This window comes from Micropterus dolomieu, linkage group LG21 (genome assembly GCF_021292245.1).
Source record: "Micropterus dolomieu isolate WLL.071019.BEF.003 ecotype Adirondacks linkage group LG21, ASM2129224v1, whole genome shotgun sequence".
NCBI classification, from domain to species: domain Eukaryota; kingdom Metazoa; phylum Chordata; class Actinopteri; order Centrarchiformes; family Centrarchidae; genus Micropterus; species Micropterus dolomieu.
Genome location: NC_060170.1, coordinates 7696202 through 7719988, shown reverse-complemented (window position 1 = coordinate 7719988; position 23787 = coordinate 7696202). Strand labels below are relative to the sequence as shown.

The 23787-nt window shown below is 39.7% G+C and overlaps 3 protein-coding genes across 4 annotated transcripts in view; 2 read left to right on the top strand and 1 right to left on the bottom strand.

Moving 5' to 3' along the window:
- The window catches only part of slc25a25a (solute carrier family 25 member 25a), a 9295-nt gene extending 2547 nt beyond the window's left edge, over positions 1-6748 (top strand). Inside the window, exons 1-10 of one of the 2 annotated variants that reach the window (XM_046035624.1) lie at positions 288-345; positions 689-815; positions 947-1034; positions 1146-1257; positions 2777-2935; positions 3827-3979; positions 4098-4205; positions 4331-4498; positions 4865-5015; positions 5409-6748. In XM_046035624.1, the coding sequence (XP_045891580.1) occupies positions 331-345; positions 689-815; positions 947-1034; positions 1146-1257; positions 2777-2935; positions 3827-3979; positions 4098-4205; positions 4331-4498; positions 4865-5015; positions 5409-5593 (1266 nt within the window). In that variant the 5' untranslated portion in view covers positions 288-330 and the 3' untranslated portion in view covers positions 5594-6748. Of the gene's footprint in view, positions 1-287; positions 346-688; positions 816-946; positions 1035-1145; positions 1258-2776; positions 2936-3826; positions 3980-4097; positions 4206-4330; positions 4499-4864; positions 5016-5408 lie in introns of those variants that run through there. The other variant, XM_046035623.1, reaches the window with a different exon arrangement.
- Positions 6749-8519: 1771 nt separating this feature from the next.
- zdhhc12a (zinc finger DHHC-type palmitoyltransferase 12a) lies at positions 8520-15498 on the top strand. Its single transcript, XM_046036002.1, has 5 exons — positions 8520-8864; positions 10196-10329; positions 10706-10795; positions 12291-12457; positions 13843-15498. Exons 1-5 carry the CDS (start codon positions 8768-8770, stop codon positions 14156-14158), a joined length of 804 nt encoding a protein of 267 aa, XP_045891958.1. The 5' UTR covers positions 8520-8767; the 3' UTR covers positions 14159-15498.
- The window catches only part of LOC123960948 (serine/threonine-protein kinase N2-like), a 27065-nt gene continuing 18717 nt past the window's right edge, over positions 15440-23787 (bottom strand). Inside the window, exons 15-20 of the mRNA XM_046036005.1 lie at positions 23653-23715; positions 23490-23566; positions 22971-23113; positions 22671-22778; positions 21047-21127; positions 15440-20753 (exon numbers count right to left, since the gene is read on the bottom strand). Coding sequence (XP_045891961.1) covers positions 20550-20753; positions 21047-21127; positions 22671-22778; positions 22971-23113; positions 23490-23566; positions 23653-23715 — 676 coding nt within the window. The 3' untranslated portion in view covers positions 15440-20549. The remainder of the gene's footprint in view (positions 20754-21046; positions 21128-22670; positions 22779-22970; positions 23114-23489; positions 23567-23652; positions 23716-23787) is intronic.

The following is a 23787-nucleotide window of genomic DNA, read 5'->3' as shown; positions in this document are numbered from 1 at the left end:
CCATGCTATAAGTCACACTTGTGAGCTGCAGGAGAGATCAGAATGTCCTGCATGAGTCGTTACTGTGTGACCGTCATATGACTGTACTGTGAGCGGGTCAGGTATCGGCACTGGCCAGCAGGCTGGAGGATTGCCGGTGTCCTCGTCTCGTTTTAGCTCGGGTGGTTTGAGTTTAGACTGGATTAAAACAGTTGGCGGGTCGACCTGCAGTTGAAGTCAAAGATAGACCACGGTGTTACTACCTAATTACCCTGTCCTGGAGGAACAGATGTCATTCAAGACATCCAAGAGCACTGCGGCTTGGCAAATGGGTGATAAGGCTGCGTGGTCATGAAACGGAATCCGGTGTACCTTTTTTCTCCTGTCATATTCAGTGCTGCGGGACTGGCATACAGTACATTTCAGAACTTGTTGTGCATATTTCCTGAGCACTGTCAAATTGTTTAATATGTCAGCGCATATGACTCATCTGCATACCACTGAAAGGTTGCTGCTGCTGTGGTTTCTCTCTGAAGCTATATAAAACAGTGTAATACCACATTGTATTTGCATCTTTGATAATAAAATGTAATTCTTAGTCCCTGAACAACCCTCATTATTCAAACTCTATGCTGTCCTCTTATCTGACTTAAATAAGAGAACCATGTCTCATTGTGTGGGTTCTTTTTCTTTTGTTTTTTCCTTGCAGAAAACCCCCAAAAGGGAAGAAAATGACTCTGGTGGACAGCTGGACTTTGAGGAGTTTGTTCATTATCTACAAGACTGTGAGAAAGATCTGAAGCTCGTGGTGAAAAGCCTCGACAGGAAGAATGCAGGTATGAGGCGCTGCCCCGGTTTTGTTTGCAGATATGCTACTGCTCGCTTGATTCATCTTTCACTTTGTGTCTGTAGTTCACAATTACAGTATGAGATACTATTTCTTACACCTTGTCTTTTTCCTTTTAAGGCCATGTCGATCCCAAAGAGTTCATGCAGTCTCTTCAGGACCTCGGTGTGCATATTTCCCCGCAGCAGGCGGAGAAAGCCCTTAAGAGGTAATTTCATTCAACCATCTCATCCACTGCAATGTTGGACTGTTGAATTAAGGAGCTCTATCTTAGTTTCACTAATCTTTTTTTTTTTTTTTTCCTTTCTTTTTAATAAAGCATGGATAAAAACGGAATGATAACTATCAGCAGTAAAGACTGGAGCAACTACCCCATGGTGGAGAAGACTGAGAACATTCCTGAGATTATCCTCTACTGGAAACACTCCACGGTTAGTTCACCAGTCTGCTCTGGAACCACAAGTTCTGCCCAAAACGGCAACATGTGCTAAACTGTAACAATCTTGCTCTTTGACAACCAGAACTCAAACAGGGAAGATCTGTATCAATAGTTTGACTAATATATAAAGTAATGTGGAAAGAGCTAGAAAATGCCACTGTCGGTATCAGAAGGTGATGTTGCATAATAATTTTTTAGGTCAGATAATGGTATCGGGGCATCCAGTGATTGTATTGCTCAAGCTGATCAACAACTAATCAAAGTGCACAGAGCGTTGCACTTTCCTCCTATCTGGGGGGGGGGTCACTTGAAAAGCAAATTCTCGAAAGGCTCAATCAGAACAAGCCGTGCGTCATCAATTAAGCTCTATTAGACTATGAAAGGAATTGGTGCCATTCTGGGAGGATTATGTCTGAAGGATTTCAGTTTGTCTAGCTGTTATGTAAAAGGGAGTCGGCACAGGTGGAGACTGAAGTTAATACAGCGCAGCTCCTGTAGGTGATACAGTGTGGTCTAAGGTGTCCTAGTTTCTTCAATGCTGTGCCGCCTAATGAGTCTAGCAGCCTTGTCTTGACGCTGACTGGCTGAACCAGGACCAAGAATAGAGCTGGAGTTGCCCCTCCTGGGAGGCCAAGCAAAATGCAGCCGAATTGCTGATGAGATACGAGTTGCTTGCGAAAAAATGCTTGAACTCTGTCTGGTCACAAGTTTAATCTCCCAGTGCAGAACCAGTGTGTCCACCGAACCAGCTATTTGTGATGAGGAGGCTGTTGATATCGTCTAATTAGGACAGGGCGGTAAATGAGCTGTTTAATCAGATCAACATTTTGTCGTCAGAATGAGATCTAAAGCAAACTCAAATTATTTAGAAAGTAGATTGTCAATCAGCTTGTGAGACAAACTGAAATTTCCCTGTTTGTGATATTATGAGTTCCTACCTAGTTATTGAAATTGACACTCCTGTTAAAGGGGACCAGAGATGGCAGAGATCCAAAGCTGCAGTGATAGACCGATCCAGTTAGAACAGGTCTGCTTCCTGCTCCTGACCTAGATCATTTTGAAACATCGTTATGGACCTGCATCTTTGCCCTTTGCCTGTGGAGGCTCGTTTTAAAATTATAGCTTAAATTTCAAAACTGTGTGTTCATGATAATCCAGGTGTGAAATCGAACCTGGTTTTCACTGACAGTTTGACCTTTACTGTGGCAGAGGACTCTGACTCATAAAACCACAATCATGTGCTGCTAACAAGAAAAAGACTTTTACTGACTAACTGATGTTTGATAAAGAATGGGAACTTCAAGTGACAGCAGCTGGCAGTGAAGACAAACAATACAGAAGTTCAACTAAACATCCAGATGACATTAACATTTTCTTTGTCATGTCTCCTGAAGTGAAGGGAGGCTTCTAGGCCATCTTCTGACCTCGACTAAAAGTTATTGGGTTTTTGTGGAAGCATTTTCAATATCTACTCTATTCCTAATGATTTCATGTCTCTCTCTCTCCGGCAGATATTCGATGTGGGTGAGAACCTGATGGTGCCTGATGAGTTCACTGTAGAGGAGAAGCAGACTGGAATGTGGTGGAGGCACCTGGTTGCAGGTGGAGGAGCTGGAGCGGTTTCACGGACGTGCACTGCGCCGCTGGACCGGCTCAAAGTCATGATGCAGGTAACACGACCAAATCAAGCTTTTATGGCACTGAACTGGGGAAAGTGTGTCCAAGTTTCCAGACCTTGGGGGATATGGAAACTGGACAGAGTGTGTCGGGGACATTGTGGAAACTCTTATCTTACTATTTGTTCTAGGAGAGTATGATCATCTGCTTGTAGGTGAAATGACCCAGTTCTCAGCTGTTTTGATTAGCTACCATGACATAATGTACATTATGCTGAAACCTCCCTGAGATTTAAACTCCAAAAATACATTTTGAATAAGAAAATGTGAATGAGCATGTCCTTGAGGCCACAGTTTTCTTTCGTAACCACATATGGCAAAATCAGTTAAGAGACTTTGAAGAAATTGCTCAAGAGTGAGTTATCTAATGACCATAAACAAGTTAATGTTTAATAGACGGTGTGTAAGAGATGGGGGCCGGAGTCTGTGTGTGAAAGCCAGGCCACACTGCCGACCAATGACTGCTCACACAGGGTCATCACACCCTCGACTGCGTAAACCTGACAGTCGTGTGATGAAGGCCTACCTGTTCAGATTGAGGATCTGTGTCAATGGCTCTGATTTGCGTCAGTTGCCAGGTGGAGAGTCGACTTTGAAACAATCTTGTTGACTTTGAGCCCCACTGATTAGGAACTGTGTGTTTGGGTTTGTATTTATCAACTCATTGAACAGACCTAGTTGGCCTCATTTTTAGGTCAAAAGAAATCCTGGCCTACATGGCACCGTGCTTGGTTCCTCCCAAAATTCAACTGCCATCTTAATTAGTTCACTGGCCATTAAAATAAAGTCAGATCTCCAAGTTGTAGCTGGTTCCCTGTCAGACAGAAGTTTAGGATAGTTTATTTCCATCACCCTGATTTTTATATATAATGTGTTCCTTCTCAGGTTTATGGATCCCGAACCAACAACATGTGCATCATGACCGGGCTGACGCAGATGATCAAAGAGGGTGGTATGAGGTCGTTATGGCGAGGCAATGGTGTGAACATCATCAAAATTGCCCCCGAGTCTGCCCTTAAGTTCATGGCATATGAGCAGGTATGACCAGTAACTTTTTCTTTTGAATTTTAACTCTATAAATGTATAACTTATGACTCTTAATATTTTTGACATCTGTTCACTAATGTGTGTTTTCTTTCTCAATTGGTTTCTCCAGATTAAACGTTTAATCGGTAGCGATAACAAGACTCTGACCATCTTGGAGCGATTTGTTGCCGGATCTCTGGCTGGAGTGATCGCCCAGAGCACAATCTACCCCATGGAGGTGATTTATCAGTTTAACTGGATCTATCCTAAAAATAAAAAGGCACTAGATTACTGTATTGAGGTTTCCTCAAGACTATTACAGTTAAATGAAACTGACATTTTCTTTGCTTAATCTTTCCCCAGGTCCTGAAAACTCGTCTTGCTCTGAGGAAGACTGGCCAGTACTCTGGTATCTCAGACTGTGCCAAGCAGATTTTCAGGAAAGAAGGACTTGGCGCATTTTATAAAGGCTACGTCCCCAACATGTTGGGCATCATCCCCTATGCGGGCATCGACCTGGCAGTGTATGAGGTGAGCAGTCACTACTACACACACCAACGGTTTTCTTGCATTCTTTAACCTTAATGGTTAAAGAATGCATACAGTTTGTATTGTATCACCCTGCTAATAAACTCAACACATAGCTTACTTATTGTGACTCTATGTTTAACCTCTTCACCTGCAAATTCACCAGACTTACAGTTTTTTACTTCTCACACTGAGTTACAAGTGTTCAAGCAAATAAAAAAAAAAAAAAAAAACACTGGCACAAAACTCACGAGTTTCATAACAGAATCTGACCAAATGACATAACACTGAGAAAAATGACAGCCGCATACACAAACCTAGGATAATAGTAGAATTTGCTCCTTCTCATCTCATACTTTCCCCCCTCAGACACTGAAGAACAGCTACCTGCAGCAGTACGGCAGCAACAGCACAGACCCCGGCATGTTCGTCCTGCTGGCTTGCGGCACCGTGTCCAGCACCTGTGGTCAGCTCGCCAGTTACCCTCTGGCTCTGGTCCGCACCCGCATGCAAGCCCAAGGTGAGGCCTCTACTCCTAAAATACTGTGCTTCAACAAAACTAATGCATATTTGAAAAAATACTCACATTGCTGACTATGCAATTTATTGCCTAGATATTTCGTGTCTTCATACTACAGAAAATTGTGGTGGTAGTACACACTTACTTGAAATGTAGAATTTAAAAAGTTTATTAAAGAAGTAGCAGCTCCTTAAAGGGCCACGCCTATTATGTTCCTGTGGTAAGGGAGGATACCTCATAACTGTGGTATCAGAGGTGGATGACATGATTCAGTCATTTGTATTGGCCAATAAAAAGGCAGATACTGACCTGATACATTTATGGTCAAACATGCAGCTCATAACCATTCCATCATCTAAGTGGCAACCTGTTATTTTTTTTTAATCTTTGCAGCTGCGACAGGCGGCAGCCAGCAGGTGACAATGACGGGACTCTTCAAGCAGATCTTGCAGAACGAGGGCCCGACTGGGCTCTACAGAGGCCTGGCCCCCAACTTCCTCAAAGTCATCCCCGCTGTCAGCATTAGCTACGTGGTGTACGAGCACCTGAAGACACACCTGGGCGTGACATCACGCTGAAACACCCCCTCTCATTGTCCAGTTACTTCAGAGCGTGAAGTGACCCTCACCCCCTCCCACCCAAACACCACTACCCCTGTCTCCCAGTGGTCATGCTAGAGAATCCCAGGGACCTTTTGGCCCCTCTGAGGGTTCGTGTAGTCGTCTCATTCTGTGAATGTCAGCTGATGAAAGGACACTGAAAGTTGGGAAAGCCAAGGTGGAGGATATGGACTCTGTGAGCTCAGGTTGTCGGGACTGCTGCTATTTATATTTTAAATAAGTTGCCGAGTAACATGAGGAATGTAAGTGATTCTAAATCGAGGACCAAATGTTTGTGCTCTTCCTGCCATTTGTGTTTTGGTGCCTGAGCAAGAGTCAAGGTGTTTTTGTTTTGTTTTTTCTCCATGTTTTGACATTTAAAGCTTTGATCAGTCAGTTGAAGATGCATCGCTAGCACTCGTGTGGCGTAACTACTAAAAACTCTCAGATAGTTTTTACATGGCAGATAAAGCATTAATAAGCTCTTAAGTTTTATTGTTTAACAGTTCTGCCTGTAGGAATAAATAATTGTGTTCCTAAATGAGAGGATTTTGCACATGCGAGTTTGATGGCTTTTCACCCCTGTCCTGAATGAATGATTAGGATTGTCTGAATGACACTAGTGTATTTATTTCCATCCATCATGTATTTATTTTATTGTCTAGAAGACAGGAGGTATAATGTTGCATGTTTTCTGTCTGTAGAGCCAAATGTGTGATTTTTAGCGAACACCAGGCAACAGCCTTATCATGTGGCTATCAAACACTAAATGTAGTTGTCTGGTGAAATGCTGAAAAAGGGGTTGGAGTTCACACTCATGAGTCACTGCTGCTGTTTGAGCAACTGAAATGTTTGTGCAAATAGCTTCAGATTATGTATACATGTCTTAATGTTCACCTCAGGTTTAAGAGCAGATTGTTTAATTTGCAGAAGAGCACATGTTTTGTTTTTTCTTTACACAACATATATACTCGAAAAAGAGGAGTGACGTAATGCACTTTAATCAATGCTGGAAGGGTCTCTGAATAAATGTCGTTTCAATTCAGGTATTAAGATTTAATTCTTTTCAAAAGAATAAGTTTTAGTATTGTTTTAATGGACCATTTTGATGCAAATAAATACAAATTCTTGTAATTATGGAGTCTGTCTTCCCTTTGTACAGAATTGAGCAGATTTAAGCACTGTAATTTGTCCAATTCAACACATCAGTGTCACTTCAACCACAAACTACAGCAGCTTCTTACATATTCAGGGACAAAGGAACTAATCAGTGAAATCAGCTGGTGAGAAGTGACAGAAAATTTGGAAATATGATTTTCATGCGCATTATTTTCCCAACATACAGGTCAAAGTGCCATTGCATGTGACCAAGGAAGAAGTAGCGTTAGTTCGGGGCTTTTTAATATTGTGCAGTATTTTCATCTGTGATAAATGTATCTGTAACTAATTGGTATTTAAGGAAGGCACAAATTGTTTTCTCATTTATACTCTGCTGATTGTTACACTATCCACACTATAGGTCGCATGCCGACATCCAAGTTGGAATTGCTAGAGCTCAAAATCATGTTTTCACATACAAGATTTTTTGTTTTGTTGCATAACAAACATGAATATATATATATATATATATATATATATAAAAAAAAAAAAGCACTGCATGTGAAGAAGCATAAATAGAAAATAATGTCCCACTCAGTATTCGCCCTGACCAAACCAAACAAATATGGATGCTTCTCGGACAGTTTGGTGTAATCTCTTTTCCATTTCTACCCTTCATCCCATATGACATGAACAGGAAGAAATTAGTTGTAATCAAGGTTTATTGTTAGAGCTGCATTTAACAAACTGAGATCACCCAAATAGCAAAAAGCACCATTTTTTTTTCTACCTCCATTAGTGATGTTGAGCCATGCAGATTTGACATGTCTGCATTCAGCGGTGGGCAGCAATTCTGTTACTTGTATTTTAAATACGTATTTCAATTACTTACAAGTATTTTGTTATTTGTTTTTGACAGGGCTGAAAATATTGTAATTTAGTTATTTAGCTGACACATTTTATCCAAAGTGACTTACTGTTGCTATAGATGTCAGAGGTTGCAAGCCACTGCACAGCAACTAGGGGTTGTGTGTGCTGAAGGACACATTTGCGGATCGTAATGGGAATCAAACCCAGGTCCCCCACACCAAAGGTGTGTGTGTCTTATCCACTGTGCCAATAGCCAACTTCAAGTAACAAGATACTTTAGATTGGAATAATTTTGTATTTTCAAAAGCCTTTCTCCATTATTCATAAAACATTAGAGAACATTTGATGGGGATTATTTCTCTGGTATCAATTCCTTTCTAATAAAACGTTTTGACAGTGTGTTCTGTGAATTATTCTTTGGGGACACTTTTGTTCTAATACACCTCCACTGGACTGGGTGGTGGCAGAAATAGCAGAGACGTGTTTTTTTGGCTAACCTTCACATACAGTGAAGAAACAAGTGAAACATTACTTTGCTGGAGAACAATATCTCTTTCAGCTAATCAGCTGTTCCTAGAAGCTTTCTCCCTCTGGACAGAGATAAAAGACAGACTAGCTCTCTGTACATACAAATAAATCACAAAAATAGCTGACTTATTAAACAGTGTGGTTTAGTTTGTGCATGTTTTCATATTTCAGTAAATTTGCATGATTATTTAGTGACATTGAGAATGTTTTTACATTCTTACATTGTGGAGATTATAGGCCTACATTTAATGCAAAACGAAAAACAGCAGATACTAACAGGATGGGATTAGACACTGAACAGTAAACAGTGTTGTTATATAACGTTATCTGATTTAGGATTACTGTTATTATAAGTCGTTTGACTTTTAGCACAGGGTTCAGTTCACACAATAGTTTGTCCTACGCAGACTCCCGTATCAAAACACGGAAGCTGCGGCGATAACCAGAAAATAAATTGGATATAATGCGCATTTAAGACTGTAGTTAGCTACAGTATTGTTTTATAAATTTCACATTTATTTCCTAGCATAGTCAGAATGTATTCAACCTAACTGTCGTACGGATAACCACCGTAGGTATGTAGTAAAATTAGCTAACGTCTCTGTAAATACTTAACGTGAGCTAGCTGCTTAGCAGCGGTGAGTGAAATAGATTAAAATGGGGAAGAACATGTTTAGGACCGGGTTTCTGGTTCGGGCCGCACACACCCTGCTGACCTGGGTTATAACCCTCATATTGTGCCTGCACAACACCGGTAAGTTTGTTCAAACTGTGACAGGTTGTATTCTGGTTCAGTGGAGGGAGATTACACTATCTGAAAGCCCTGACAACAGATCACATTGTTCCTCGAACAGTTAGACAGGACAGGACAATGATAAACAGAGTATTTAGAGATAGGGCTGTTCCAGCTCCAGGTTCCATAACTATCTGGATAGTCCTGAATGCTGGATTATATTTATGCTCCGTGTTGTTTGAAATGTATTTATTGATGTAATCATGTTTTTAAGCCGCCTGCTTGGCTTGATCTCACTTGGAAAAATATCTTTGTGAGACTTTCACCTGGTTACATAAAGGAACAGACACAAGCCAACACCAAGGAAATGTGTGTGCTTGAGGTGGAAATTGAAATGAAAGGGGTACTCCAGAGATTTAGCATTGCACTTCCATAAAGGTGGGACAGACATGAAAATAGGATCGTAGCAGCAGAGACCAAGATATAGAAGATACTAGAAAACTCTGTGCGGAACCACAGAAGAAACTGTTTTCACAGGCATCGGTGGAGGGCTGGGCAATAAAACAATAATTATTCTAATATCATTTTGTTCAATGTTCAAGATAATATATTAATATTATATTATAATTATATTATAATATATATTATTATAATTATATTATAATATAGTAAATATTTCTTTTATTTAAATCATTTGAATCACAAACGAGTTAGCACTTACTTTTTCTATTAAGATATTTAATTTGTTTAGGAAAAGGGACTGAAAAATTATTTACAAATCATATTTGTTGGAAAAAGATTTTATCACAATCATTTTGAATGTTCTCCCTCAGATTTTTTAAGTGATCCACTGTTTGACATCAAGTGTTTGTTCTGACCATAAAGAGAAGTTTAAAACCCCAAGTAACCATCTGACTTTCACTCAGGAGCAAAAATCAGCCTTTAAACTTGAAAGAATTAATGATTTGACATTTATCGTGATAATTATCAATATCGAATGGTAAGAAATGTTTTTATCGTGATAACATTTTTGGCCATATCGCCCAGCCCTAGTGGAGGGCCTCTTTAATATCATCATATGAGATAGCATAATCATCCTGGTGTTTGGTTATTGTAATATTGTGATGATGATACAGCTTTAATGTTGTCTTTTCCTGGTTCTGCAAGTCTGTATTAAAGTAAATACAATTTTCTGAGCTTATCTGACCGTTACTAAGTAACTGTTGGTCAGATTTTATATTATATAGAAGCACCTAAAGTCATATCCACAATATTATTCATTGTCTCGGTTTTAAAACATATTTGGCTAGTTTAGCTATCTTATGTGTTTGTGTGTGTGTGTGAATGTGCAGATTTGCGGCAGTGTGAGGAGCGAGGAGAGCTGTTGCTGCCGGTTCTGTTCTTCCTCCTGGTCGTGCTGTCAGTGGTGCTATACTTTGCTGTTTCTTTAATGGACCCTGGCTTTGTTCTCACTGACACTGTCCAGGTGAGACTGACTAACAAAACCCGCACCACAAAAGCCAAGCAGACACATGTGTCATGAAAACTGTGTGTATTTTTGAGCATTTATTGCTCCAAGATGGTTACTGTTCAAACAGCTGACTCTCAGACCTCAAATGCCGGAGCTTTCCACCAGCTTATATTATCACTTTGTATGTTCACTGTGATGGAACATGTTGTCACACTATCACATATTTTAAAGTCTGTGGAAGTTTTGAAATGTATGATAACCAATAGGTGCTTACAGGGTAGGAATTAATCTAGAAACCTAAACTATACCATAGAAAATGGTCAGTGGTGATGGTTTTTAGTAAATGGGATGGTGTGTGTGTGTTTGACCCACATCAGTCTGTGTTGCGCAGGGCGTTCAGGGTTCAAATGAGGAAATGGAGTTGATGATTCCTGAGACTTCAACCCCTCGGCTGCGGCGCTGTGGATACTGCCTGCTACAGGTACAGGTTTCATCACAAGTTGTATGCTCTCTGAGCAAGTCTGTATAGTCACATATTTGTATATTCTGTTTCCTTTTCAACTCAAACACAGATTTCCTTTTTCTCCTTGTTGTGTCTAAAACACTTGGCAAAATTACAATCAGACATGTTCACTGTGGTGGAACTTTTTGTCACCCTGATGATACAGATCAGTGCTTTTGAAAAAAGGCCATATAATGTATTTAAATGTCTTAAATGTGATGTAGAAAAGTATTAAATGTTTTGTCTTGATTGTGAGCTGCAGGTACACACCTATAAACTAAAAGCCGTACTGTGGTGACACTGGATTTTGCTGCAGGCAGCTGTTCAATCTCTATGTGGAGTTTCAGTCTGCACCATCATCATTACTGAACTCTACAGTAACTAGGAATTCATTGTGTCATAATGATAAAAATGAATTTAAATGAATTAATAATTTAATTGGTTAATCCACCCATACAATTATCTGCTGCTTATCTGGTACCAGGTTGCTTTAATTTACTTAATTATGTCATTAGGAACTATACTATTGCTATATGCAGGGAACTAGTGAAAAAAAACGCTGAAAAAATATAATAATATGTCATTCTATTCCCTACTGGTATTCCAGCTTCCTTTAAGACATTGACCGGTGTGATCATGAAGCAGGTTTAATACCTGCTTCATGATCACATTGCATTCTGTGTGGTATTGTGGCATTACCCAGTATGCTATACAGCTAACATTGGTAGTTTCCCTAGTTAGCAGGTCTTCCAGCTTGAGCGGTGAAACCCTTACAAATGGTTCAGAACGCAGCAGCGCGTCTGGTTTTTGATCAGCCCAAAAGAACTCATGTCACTCCATTACTCAGTGACCTCCACTGGCTCCCCGTGGCCTCCAGAATCAAATTCAAGTCACTAATGCTTGCATACAGAGTGACTACTGGGTCTGCACCCATCTACCTAAACTCCATAATACATGTTTACATTCCTTCTCGGCCACTACGCTCCTCCAACGAACGCCGCTTGGCTCTGCCATCCCTACACACAAAGCAATCCCAGTCCCGGCTGTTCTCATCTGTGACACCACGATGGTGGAACGAACTACCACACGCCATCAGAGCAGGGGCGTCCCTCTCTAACTTCAAGAAGCTCTTGAAGACTCATCTCTTCCGAGAACACTTCCTCTTATAACACCTCTAACTCCTAACCTCTAACATGCACTTCCTGTGCTCTTCTTCGTCTATCCCCCTTACAATGATCTTGTATTGATTGCACTTTTTTAACTCTTATTTTCTTCCCTAGGTATTTACCCCATTGATGTGATATGTACTATGAGCTCTTACTAGTATGTATTGTCAGCTATAGATCTGTATTTGATCCTCTGTTGATGCTTGTATGTTGTTCCTCAAATGTACGCCGCTTTGAATAAAAGCGTCTGCCAAATGAGTAAATGTAAATGTAAATAGCACTTCTCTCTCTCTCTTTCTTCCAAGCAGCAGCCAATGAGAGCGAAGCATTGTCAGACATGTAAATGCTGCGTTCGGCGCTTCGACCACCACTGCCCATGGATTGAGAACTGTGTGGGAGAAAGGAACCACCGCTGGTTCATCATCTACCTGCTGGTGCAGCTACTCGCTCTGCTGTGGGCCCTTCACATCGCTCTGTACGTTTGGTGAACGCTGGTCTCCTTCTGTTTAAGATAACTGTCCTTATCTGGTTGAATAGTTGCAGCTTCAGTTTGCTGTCTAATAATGACTCAGTGAAATATTATCACATAGTGACAGTGAACTCTGCTCTGCAGGTTTATCTCTACAATAGTAGGCTGAATTAGGTAACACTTTAGAATAGTAGTAAATTGGTAGACCAATCTCTGCTTAAGACAGAGCCAGATAACTCTTCGATGCATTTGAACAAAATGGCAGACATGAAAGGCAAAGTACGAACTCTTCCCAAATAAAGTTAAGTCAAACTATGTATTAAAAAAAGCTACACAAGTTGACCAAAGTGCTGCACACTTTTCAAGGCACAGTTAAAAATCTGCAATAAGTATACGAATAGAGCAAAACAGGTATTTATATATTTAAACGTTCAATTGTTGGAGCGCTCTTTAATATCAAGAGGGTGGCTGTTTCATAATTTAGGGACTACAACAGCAAAGGGTTGATCTGCCTCTTGTTTCAGTCTAGACTGCAACAGCTTTCATAAAACATCAAAGACCTGGAGAAGATTTGAGGGTTGAAAAGGTCAGAGATGTAAGAAGACATCAGCCCTTAAAAACATTTAATTTAAAAAATCATTTCCGGAAGCCAGTGAAGAGAGGCAAGCACATGGGTGCTGTTGCAGCTGGGAAAAGGAAGACAGACCAATATTATGAACATACTGTATAAGATGTTATGGTCAAGTGATTGGGGCCACCGCAAGGAGCCACAAGAATTCGAGGAGTTTCGAGATGATTAACAGAAGAGGAAAGCATTAAAAAAACCATAACATTACTTTAATTGTTTCAGACTTATCTCTGATCTTTGCCCTCTTTTTCTGGTAAATTAGTCGATAATAAACAGAGTTTGTCTTCAGAATGTTTTCTTCCCTGTTCTATGACCTCTTGTTGTTTTCAGTCTAACAGTACTTAATATTAGTACAGCCGTGTCCTTCACTTGATGTTTAACCCAACCTATGAGATTAAGTGCTAGGAATTCATTCATTGATCTCTTTTTGCCCATATATTGCAGACAAATTCTGCATCATTTGCTAGGATTAACAGACCTGCTTCTCATGTCCAAAAATCAAATCTAAATAATATATGAATGTGATCAACCCTGTCATGAGTCATGAGTGTTAAATCCTCAGGACCAAAAAGTATAATAGATACCATCTATAACCTAAACCTTAACATGTGGTGAGTGATGTCTATGATGATACTTGCTAGGGGTTGTACATAGCTTGGCAGGACACTCAGCCTGTCGGGCATTGTTCTGGGCAGAGAGCACCACTGACAATGAAGACCACCATTGGTTGTATTTCTCTTTAACACTAGTGTGTGTCTTTCAGGTCTGGTATTTCACCCATCGTCACGTGGGAGCTGTGGTTTAGAGCAAATGGGTTCCTGTTGGCAGCGCTGGGTGTTGTTGGTGTTTTCTCGGTGGTGGTGGTGGTGCTGCTGGGCTGCCACCTGTACCTGGTCTCCATCAACTGCACCACCTGGGAGTTCATGTCACGTCACAGGATTTCGTACCTAAAGAACTGCGGAGACGAGCAGAACCCTTTTGACCGCGGACTCTTCTGCAACCTGTGGGATTTCTTCTGCATCTGCAGGACAGTGATGTGGGAGCAAATGTACTACAGAAACAACCCAAACTCGGTCTGACCTCAAACTTGACAGCACGTCACCATTTACACTGAAGCCTAGACACCGCATTCAGGGAAAGAAAATCATTTCACAACCTTAAAAGCAGATTTCAATTATTTCCCTTCTGGGTAGAACGTAAAACTGAATTGGACCATAACATGTTACTTAACTATCTGTTGCAAGCTGGTCGAGCAGACATACAACCAGACATTAAGCAAATAACCTGCATTCACCTGGTTATAGCTGACTAATTTTTCAACACTGTTGTACCTGATTTTGATACAGATAAAAAAATATGATACCTCATTTTGCTAACTTTTACTGCTAGCACATTTTTGTACAACAAAAAAACATTTGAACCACTCTAGCAGTGATGCCACTGTCTGTTTACTGGTGATGATTCCTAAGGACTTTGGTGTAGGATTTTCAGAGTCTGCACTTCTAACTGATGCATGGACTCCAAAAAAGGAGTGTTTTCTCTTTAATACACCTTACCTACAAAATGAGAAATATATTACTCACTCCCTTGCCCAGTTAGTGTCAGTTCAGTGCACATACAGAGCTGCGACCCCATTCTCATTAGCCTCAGCTGTACTGTGGTTTCAATGCTAATTAGCAAATTATACTATTCTTATACACTAAACTGAAATGGATACGAATTTAAATATTATACATGCTTAATATCAGCATGTTAGCATTATTTTCGCGAGGATGTTAGCACGCTAACTTTAGCATTTAGCTGAAAGCACATTGCAGCCTTACAGAGCCGCTAGCATAGCTATAAACTCACAACTAGCATCTGGCTGGTGGACCGTAACTTCCCCTTCCTTCACTGTTTGCAGACAATTCCTGAATATTTAGTTAAACTTTGGTCAGGGAAGAATGTGGGGGTTGTTTTGTGCTTTTTATTGTTACTACAGACCCTTTCTGACTACAGTATGTCTTGAAAATGACTCACTGATTCAGTGCACTCCAGGCAACAAGATTGAGAACTTGGGAGTTACCTAGCGTTTGCTGTGTCCACAATCACAGAAATGCAAAAATCCCCCAATATTTTCTGTCTGTTTTGTTGAAAGAAAGAAGAAATCCACTCAGTCTGATTGAAACAGTTTTTCCTCAGGTCTGGTCACCACTTTCACTTGTGTTTCTGTTGTTGCCTTGTGAGAGTGGTGACCCAACAATATAACACTAATTGCCTTTATGTATGTTGCAAATAATGTCTTGTACCTTGTAAACTAATTTTACTGTTAAAATTTAATTAACCAGTAGATCTTTACATGCAGAGAAAATATTTAGCAATTTGCATTTGTTCAGTTTGTATTTATTGACAACAAGAGTACATTAAAACACTGATGATATGCATGTTGTTATAGAGTACATCCGTACAGACTGACATTCCTAGTCAGGATGCTTCACATACATAAATACAGTACTGACACATAAGTAACACATAATATTTAGCAGCATAAACTTAAAGTGCTACAGCAGCTAAATCAACACCGGCTGGTTCTGTTAGAGTTGACTGACTAAGCTGACAATCTTATCTGGTGGAGGGTTCAGTATTGCACAGGGACACTTTAGCAGGACACTTGGCCATGAATGGACATACTGGCCTTTCAGGACCTTTCGGTTTCAGGACAGTGGTCCTATTTAAAGAGCAACTTAACACCCCGTTACAGCTCGAAGGCGCCTCCTACACGTATGACATAATTACTACCTCTACATATGGAGGTCAATAAATGACAAAAGAACTGAGTGAGACCTAAAATTCCTGCAAGACAACATTTGAGAGCACGTGAGCACAGATTTATACGAGCACAGTCAGTTTTGTGCACAAGTGACTAAGATGTTTTGAGCCTGAAAGATCTGCGATGGACTGGTGACCTGTCCAGGGTGTACCCTGCCTTTCGCCTGATGTCAGCTGGGATTGGCTGCAGCCCCCCGCGATCCTGTACGCAGGATAAGCAGTTGACGATGAATGGATGGATGGAACCATGGATGTATTAGAGTAAAGAGATACTAAGACCCACTCAGTTAACAAAAAGGTTTTCTAGCTTCCACGTTGTGCAGCCCACTGCACATGTTCATTACCGTTTCTCCTACTGGCCCTGCCCCTTTGTTCCTGCTTGGCCCACAGACTTACAGTGAGATTTACCTTTGCAGCTTGAGCTGTCCAATCAAAAGTCTCTTTTATAATGTTGGTCTATGGGGAAAGTAAGATTTGACCTTTTATTTATTTTTTGTTGCAGTAGCGGAAACTCAAACTAATGTATTTGATTTGACCCGGAAGCGTCACACTGTTAGACACCTCCATCCACTTTCAAAACAAAACCCTGTGGCAGTGACATATGAGACTTAGCAATATTTGCATTATTTTAAAAATCAAAGTTAGTTTATATTAAATTATTAAAGGTATGTTTCATATGCTCGCAAAGTCACACATTTCTAAGTCATCATGACAGAGAAATTGTCTTAATAAGTCATGACCCTAAAAAGGATATGGGCACATTCAGCTGAAGTTTACACTGACCACAGACACAGAAATGAGGGATTGGCCACTCAAACCTGATTTTTTTGTTTTGTGCTCACTCAGTTTTTTTGTCACATATATTCACTTCCATACAGATGCACTTCAGCCACTGTTTTACAGTCTCAATCTCTTTTCAAATTCCAACTATAAACAAGAATTACACACATAACTATGGTCTATGCCTTCTAGATGACGGCCTGAGACGATATGTAATACCCGGGTTTCCAGCGTTTTTGGCAGTCAGGATTAATGAAACAGAACTCTCCAAACTGCAGAACTCTCCAAAAGATTTCTGTCTGTATACGGTATATCTTGATTGGGTGAATGTGAAGTTGCCTTGTTCTCTGGGGCACAAGAGTACAATAATATTAACTTTTATTTTCTTTTACATCTTTATACAAGACATTATCACCTATTTTTTAGTCTAGATGACAGACTTACTGTCATGGACACTAAAGATTGGGACTTGATCGATTAATAGTATAATAAAATATACATATTACTAAATACTAAAAATACTAATTCTAAGTTGATTTAGTGTTAAGTTACTCTTTAAATTCCCCTGTCTAATTTTTATATAGGGCCCAATAGATCCCCCAGCTCTCCAGTAGTGCTGATGTTTTTGAACTCAGCTGTGAGTTTGAAAATATCAAAAATGGGTCCACTTCAACAAAATCAGGGCATGCATCTTCAAGCTTCGTCCCTGCCGCTCCTCTTCTTCCCCTTCTGTTATTGCACTGACATCATTAGAGCTCAGTATCACAGAATATGATTTGCTAAATTCAAAATACAGATATTTCCTTAATATTATGGCTATATTAGATTCTCTATGGCTTCTTTTATACTGCTAGCAATTACAGGATTTCTAGTGCCTAGTTCACCATGGTGCCATGCACTTCTACTGTTGTAACAGAAAACAGTTGCTCAGGAGGAGACTGATGTGTGAATGCGCACGTCTTTGCTATGAGGGAATGACTAGACAAATACACAAAACATTTCCATGTTGGATTGAACATCTTTTAAAAAAGGCTTTTAACCAGAAACTGGGTTAGCTTTGTTTCTTTTGTTTGGTCAAGGCAGTGGGCGAAGCCTGTCACAGTGATGCATAGAAACGGCAGCAAATACTGTACCTCTGAGGGATAAATATCCTAAATAAATATAATAAGCAAAGGCCACAAAGCGAACTGAATCTGTCTCCAATACACAGGATGCTTGAAGAGGCTACGGCTGGTTATTAGTTTCAAGAATGACATTGGTTTATTACAAAGGCAATGTTTTTTTAAAAAAGGAAATAGGTAAATGAAGTTAATTTATGTGTTGATGACCAAGAACCTATCATTTCATTGCTTATACATGTTTAGCTAATACATTATTTACCTAGCAAACTGTGATGTCTGATTTGCTTTCCATCACTGTCTTGATGAGAAATGTTTTTATGCTTTATGTTTTGTCAAATGTTTCTACAAAATAGTCCTTAAAATTTTACATTTACCATTGTTGGAATAATAAACTTGAAATTTATTAGCAGGACACTAGTAGAGGTTAGCGTTAGCATATTAACATCAGCAGCTAAAGGAGACAGCGTAGCCGAGTAACAACCTAGCTAGTTTGGTGAGTTGGTTAACTAAGCTGCCATTGTAAACGTTTTGGAATAGAGACTGTAATAGCCCGACCAATCCTGAATTATTGAGACTGATATTTTGATTTTAAAAAACTGATAACAGTTTTTTTTTAAACACCTCATGAATTTGTTGTACATATTTTACTTGCTGGCTGATGTGCGTGCTGATACCGATATATCTGCTGATCTGCAGCGTATTATTCAGCGTTACCAAAATAATAATACAATAGCTCTGCAGTAAATGCTAATTTGATTTGAACCTTTTGTAGTGTTGTTAAGTAAAAAATTCCACAAAGTGTCTTTCAGTCAGTGTTGTTGGCTGTGGCAAATCTACTTCCCTCTTTGTGTCATTGTTGTTTTCCTATGTGATATTGTGTTGTCATGATTCTTGAGACATTTCTTCTTACCACATTACATAATTATGCCCTGTTTGTGACTGAAGCACCAGAAACTGAGGCAGCCAACACTGCTACACAATATGAGTCAGCATTAGGCTACATGTTAACTTTCAGAGAGGTATGACAATCATCATTTTATATAGGAAACATAAGGCAGCTTACAGGCATTCAGAGTCCAGGCAGTTGCTGCTTTAACTACTGGTGTATCAGATGCAAAATCTTCAAAATCATGTAATTTAGCAAGAAGAAAAGTCGCTGGAATTATGACTTCAACCGGAGGAACACTGGACTGACATGTAACACTGAAAAGCAGGATGTTCCTTAAACTTCAACCCTAAAAAATGACAGACCTCTCTTGACAGTCTTTTACAACAGTATCACAGCTTTATGAAATGTCTTGCATGGCTACTGTAATTTGAAAATTAGTTTTTAAACCCCCTGAATTTGACAGGTACACAGCAAATTATCAAGTGTTGGAGTATTGGAAGGAAACTATCAAGAGGAATAACGTGTAAGGACGAGGTGATGATGTTAAACTCTTCAAGCATCCTGTATTTGCCTCTATCACTTTTGTTTCATCTACTTGTACAACATTTCACCTGACCAAATCTTATAAATAAACTCTTATAGCAGAGTTGTATTACTGCTGGAACAGTCAGAACCAACTTGACTCTCCACAGAGAATATAAAGGGCTACAATCGCTTTCTTTGCTCGGTTAAAAACAAAAAAAGATGCTGCCTGGTTATCTGATTGACGACTGGCTGTTGACTTGATGATGGTGAGAACAGTCCGCGAAATCAGCCATGGGATCGTATGTAGCGTCCTGTTTGGAAATGATTGAGCTGTAGATATATCCAAGGTATTCGTCTATTGGTAGTACCATCAAGACCAAGGTGGGAAACTTTCTGTAAAGGGTAATCAAGTGAGGCTTTTACTGCACCAGAGATAAAGTGATCATATAGGGGCTTGAAGTGTTAATAGCAATAGCAAATACCTAAATGTTAAGTAATGTTAATGTTAATGTTATATTAAATATATGTTAAATAAATATTGGTATCACTCATGTCTGTACGGTAAATATGAAGCTACGGGCAGCGGTCAATTACCTTAGCTTAGCACAAAGACTGGAAACAGGGAAACAGCTAGCGGGGCTGAGTGGCTGGTAGGTGGATTTTGTTACCTTTGGACAGAGCCAGGCTAGCTTTTTGCCGCTGTTTCCAGTTTGCTAGCTATTCTAGGTTAGCCAGCTGCTGAGGGTAGCAGCATCTGGATGATGTATCAAGCCTCTCATTTCACCCTCAGCAAGAAAGCTAACAAGTCTATTTCCCAAAATGCTGAATTATTCTTTTAGTCTATCTATTTTTTTTGATTAATCAATTTTGTCTATAAACTGTTAAAAGTTATGACAAACAAAGGCCATTACAAGTTAAAAAAGTGCTTATTGGCATAGTATTCATGTAAATGCTATGAAGCAAACATTTGTGGTTGTAATAAGCAAATGTTTAGTATCTGTACTACAAAGGACGTCACAGACCAATTTTATGCCAATTGACGGATGAATTGATAAAAAATAAAATGAATCAACTAATACAGTACTAAACCAAAGACTAAAGTTTTAAAAAGTCCTATCAATGTTAACTCACAGCTTAAATGTTTTTGTCCAAAAAAACTAAAATAATAAAATAAAGTAGCTGGTAACTTGACTTATTTTACTAGCCAATAAGGGAGTTGATTATACGTAAATGATAATGGTAGTGTACCTGCCAAGGTAACCTCTTAAGTGGACAAACTTCCCAGCAACAAAAACAGATGCATTTGTCTGGTAGTGATTTCCCACCCTGGTCTTTTCAGCTCATCTTTTATCCATGCAAGGCGCAGAAATCAAAGTCTGCGAAGGCTTCCTGCTGCTCCGCAGAGAGGCTGAAGGGCTTGGAGGGAGGCGACAGGATTGGCTGGAGTCTAGTGAACTCGCTGTCAAAGTTGCTGACATCCATTGACTCTTTGATTGCCGGCAGGAACGGCGGTTTGACTTTCTTGGCCAGCAGGGCTTCCCAGTCGATGGTCTGAAAGACAAGGTTCCACAAAGTGAACAATGAAGTTATCATTTCATACTGAATCAATATTAAATGCTGTGGAATAACCCGAAGTGCTTATCACAGCTTGGATGTGTCTTGGCAGGTTCAGCCAGTGCATATTAATCCATACAAATCAATATCTCATTAGGCTGAATCAGACGTGGTGGACATGGATTTTAACAAACACACAAAATGTCTGCAGAGCATCAAAGAGGTTTAGAAGTTTAGTAGCAAACCCTAAGCTTTATTTAGAGTATGTACTGTTAAAGAAAGTGATTTACCTCAAAGAATTTCTCTCCTTTGACCTCATGTGCATCCCTCTCTCCACCTCCAAGCCTTTTCAGAGGATTCTTCTTCAACAGCTAGATGAAGGATCAAGAGAGTTTTTCAACATTTATCAGTTTTCATCAGTTTACAATAATGTCAATTATCAATCAATATACTATAAAGATATTGCAGAAACTCCATTAACAGCCAGATCCCTAATTGACTGTAAATGTTTCTCTATTGTAATAATGAGAATCATATCTTAGTGCATAAAAAGCTACAGTGTGAAAAATGTAGTAATACCAGATATCACAGTCCCATTTTGTCTGATTGTTACAGCCTTTTTTTAACAGGATCTGTCTCAACATCTGACCTTTTCAGCCATAAACATTTATGTTTAAATATACCAAATTATGCCATAATGAATTAATGGAAAATGGGTATAAAACTAGGCATAAAGATCTTAAAGTGTAAGTTCGGTATTTAAATGCTATGGCAACAGTGGCTCATGTAGATGCAGCAATTGGTAGCTCCTTCAAACTTTGCTACACTTTTTTAAAAATCTTATTAATCTTATTTTTTCAGCTTTATTGCTGAAATATCATATCATTGAATGATGTCTGTTGGATTTTGATTTAACAGGCTAAGCCATAACCAGATCCAGCACTGCCGGGCAGACTGTGTGCAGAGCTGACAAAGCACAAGACTCCAGCAAGAGTGTTTACATCGATGATGCTTGGTGCTCAAACACAGTCAAAGTGGACACTGTTTCCCAAATGTCAGACTTTTTATGTGAAGATGAAAACCACATCATCTTCACTATCTTGTTGCTACTTTTTACATTATGCCAGGATACCAAATTCTAATATAAACTTAATAATTAGTTATATACATGTGGCTGGAGGGGACTACAGTATTTCATTTAATTGTACAACCATGTCTTGTAAATAATAAATAAATTAACTTGATACCTTGATTTTGCAACCTGGTCTAGTATTGAGCGAGCGCGGAAAAGAGGCTGCGCTGTAACAACACTGCAGAAATGATCCCTACAGAGACACACCTTTTTTAAAGAGAAAGATCCTTTTTGTTTAACCACAAACAGTCGCTATATCACTCACGCCAAAACCACCAGACTCTCTTGACAAAAACAATAATTTAATCTCTCTGGTCTACCGCTGCCTTGATCGGTTAGTTTGTTTGTGTAATTGTGACAAAAATACCAATGTAACACAAACAAACTAACCGACTGAGGCAGCGGTAGACCAGTAACTGCTGCGTTCTGCAAGGTAAAATTACTGTGTTTGTCAATGGAGTGTGGTGACTTTAATAAGAGAGATATAGCAACAGTTTCTGGTTAAACACAAAGGATCTTACCCTTTCAAAGAGCCTGGCAGTGGCAAAAACAAGCACTTTAGTAGACGTATTCGTCCTTGTACTTTGCAGCCCAGTTTCACTGTTTGGCGCTTGCTCAACACTGGATTTTAAAAAATGTTGCCCCTATTACTCACATAGACACAAAAATGTGGGAACAAGGGTTCCAGGTTGACAAATACCAAACTAGGCCTTTTTTAATTAAAAAAAATATGGCCTCAGAGTTAAGTGGGACTGGAAGAGCAACACATAAGAGGCATTTACCTTCTGGATGATGGAGACAGCACCCAGAGGAAGAGACTCCGGATACTGCACATCATCATTGACAATGCTGTCGAACACCTCCTCCTCATCCTCACCAGGGAATGGAGACTAGTTGCAGGGAAGACAGGTGCTAAGTTAGCAATAAAACTCTGGACTTACTAATAGCTAAATCTACAATTACACTCTGCGGTCAAATGTGAACACCATGTCATTCAAAGCTTTGAATATAGACACGGAGTTACAAATGCTGGTGGAACTGAGGAGAGGGGGAACACAGAGAATTGAATACGTGTAAACAACCTCTCCCACAAGCATCTCGTAGATGAGAACACCCATCCCCCACCAGTCCACCGCTCGGGTGTAGTTGTCGTCTGTCAGGACCTCAGGAGCCAGGAACTCAGGAGTGCCACAGAAAGTCGAGGTCCGATCTCCATGACCCATCCCTGCCAAAACAGTGACAGCTCTGTTACAGGTGTTGTGACAAAAGACTTAAGAAGAGTTCTGCGTAAGGTTTAAATCAAGATTGATCAAATAGGAGTAAATAAAGCCACTATGTTTAGGATTTGACCATTTTTGACTCTGGAAAACAGCAATGCATGCTGCCACTCGTTCAGACTCAGGTGCCCAAAGATCAACGGGCTGAAATCAACACAAGATCGATTGCGTCCATACATAGATTGCACCTATTTTCACTGGGATTTTCTAGAGACTTTCTGTAAATCTGGTGTAAATAAGCCACAAATAAGTAGTAGCAGGTGTGTTTGGTGGGTAAAGTAGAAGAGTTAGGTGATGTGTAGATCCTGTGCTAAATCAATTCACCTTCTTTACAAAGTCCAAAGTCTGTGATTTTTACAAATCCATCTGCATCCATTAACAGGTTGTCCAGCTTCAGATCTCTGTAAAACAAACAGAACATGTAATTATACCTGACGCTTCAGTACCTGTACAATGACATGACATCACTTTGGCTGGGGTGACTTACCGATATATGATTTTATTGAGATGCAGGAACTCTAAACCCAGCAGGACACATGCTGAATTGAACCTGCACACAACAACAATAGATTTTAGACTATGGATTATAATACTGATTATGACCACACCTGCTGTGCCACAT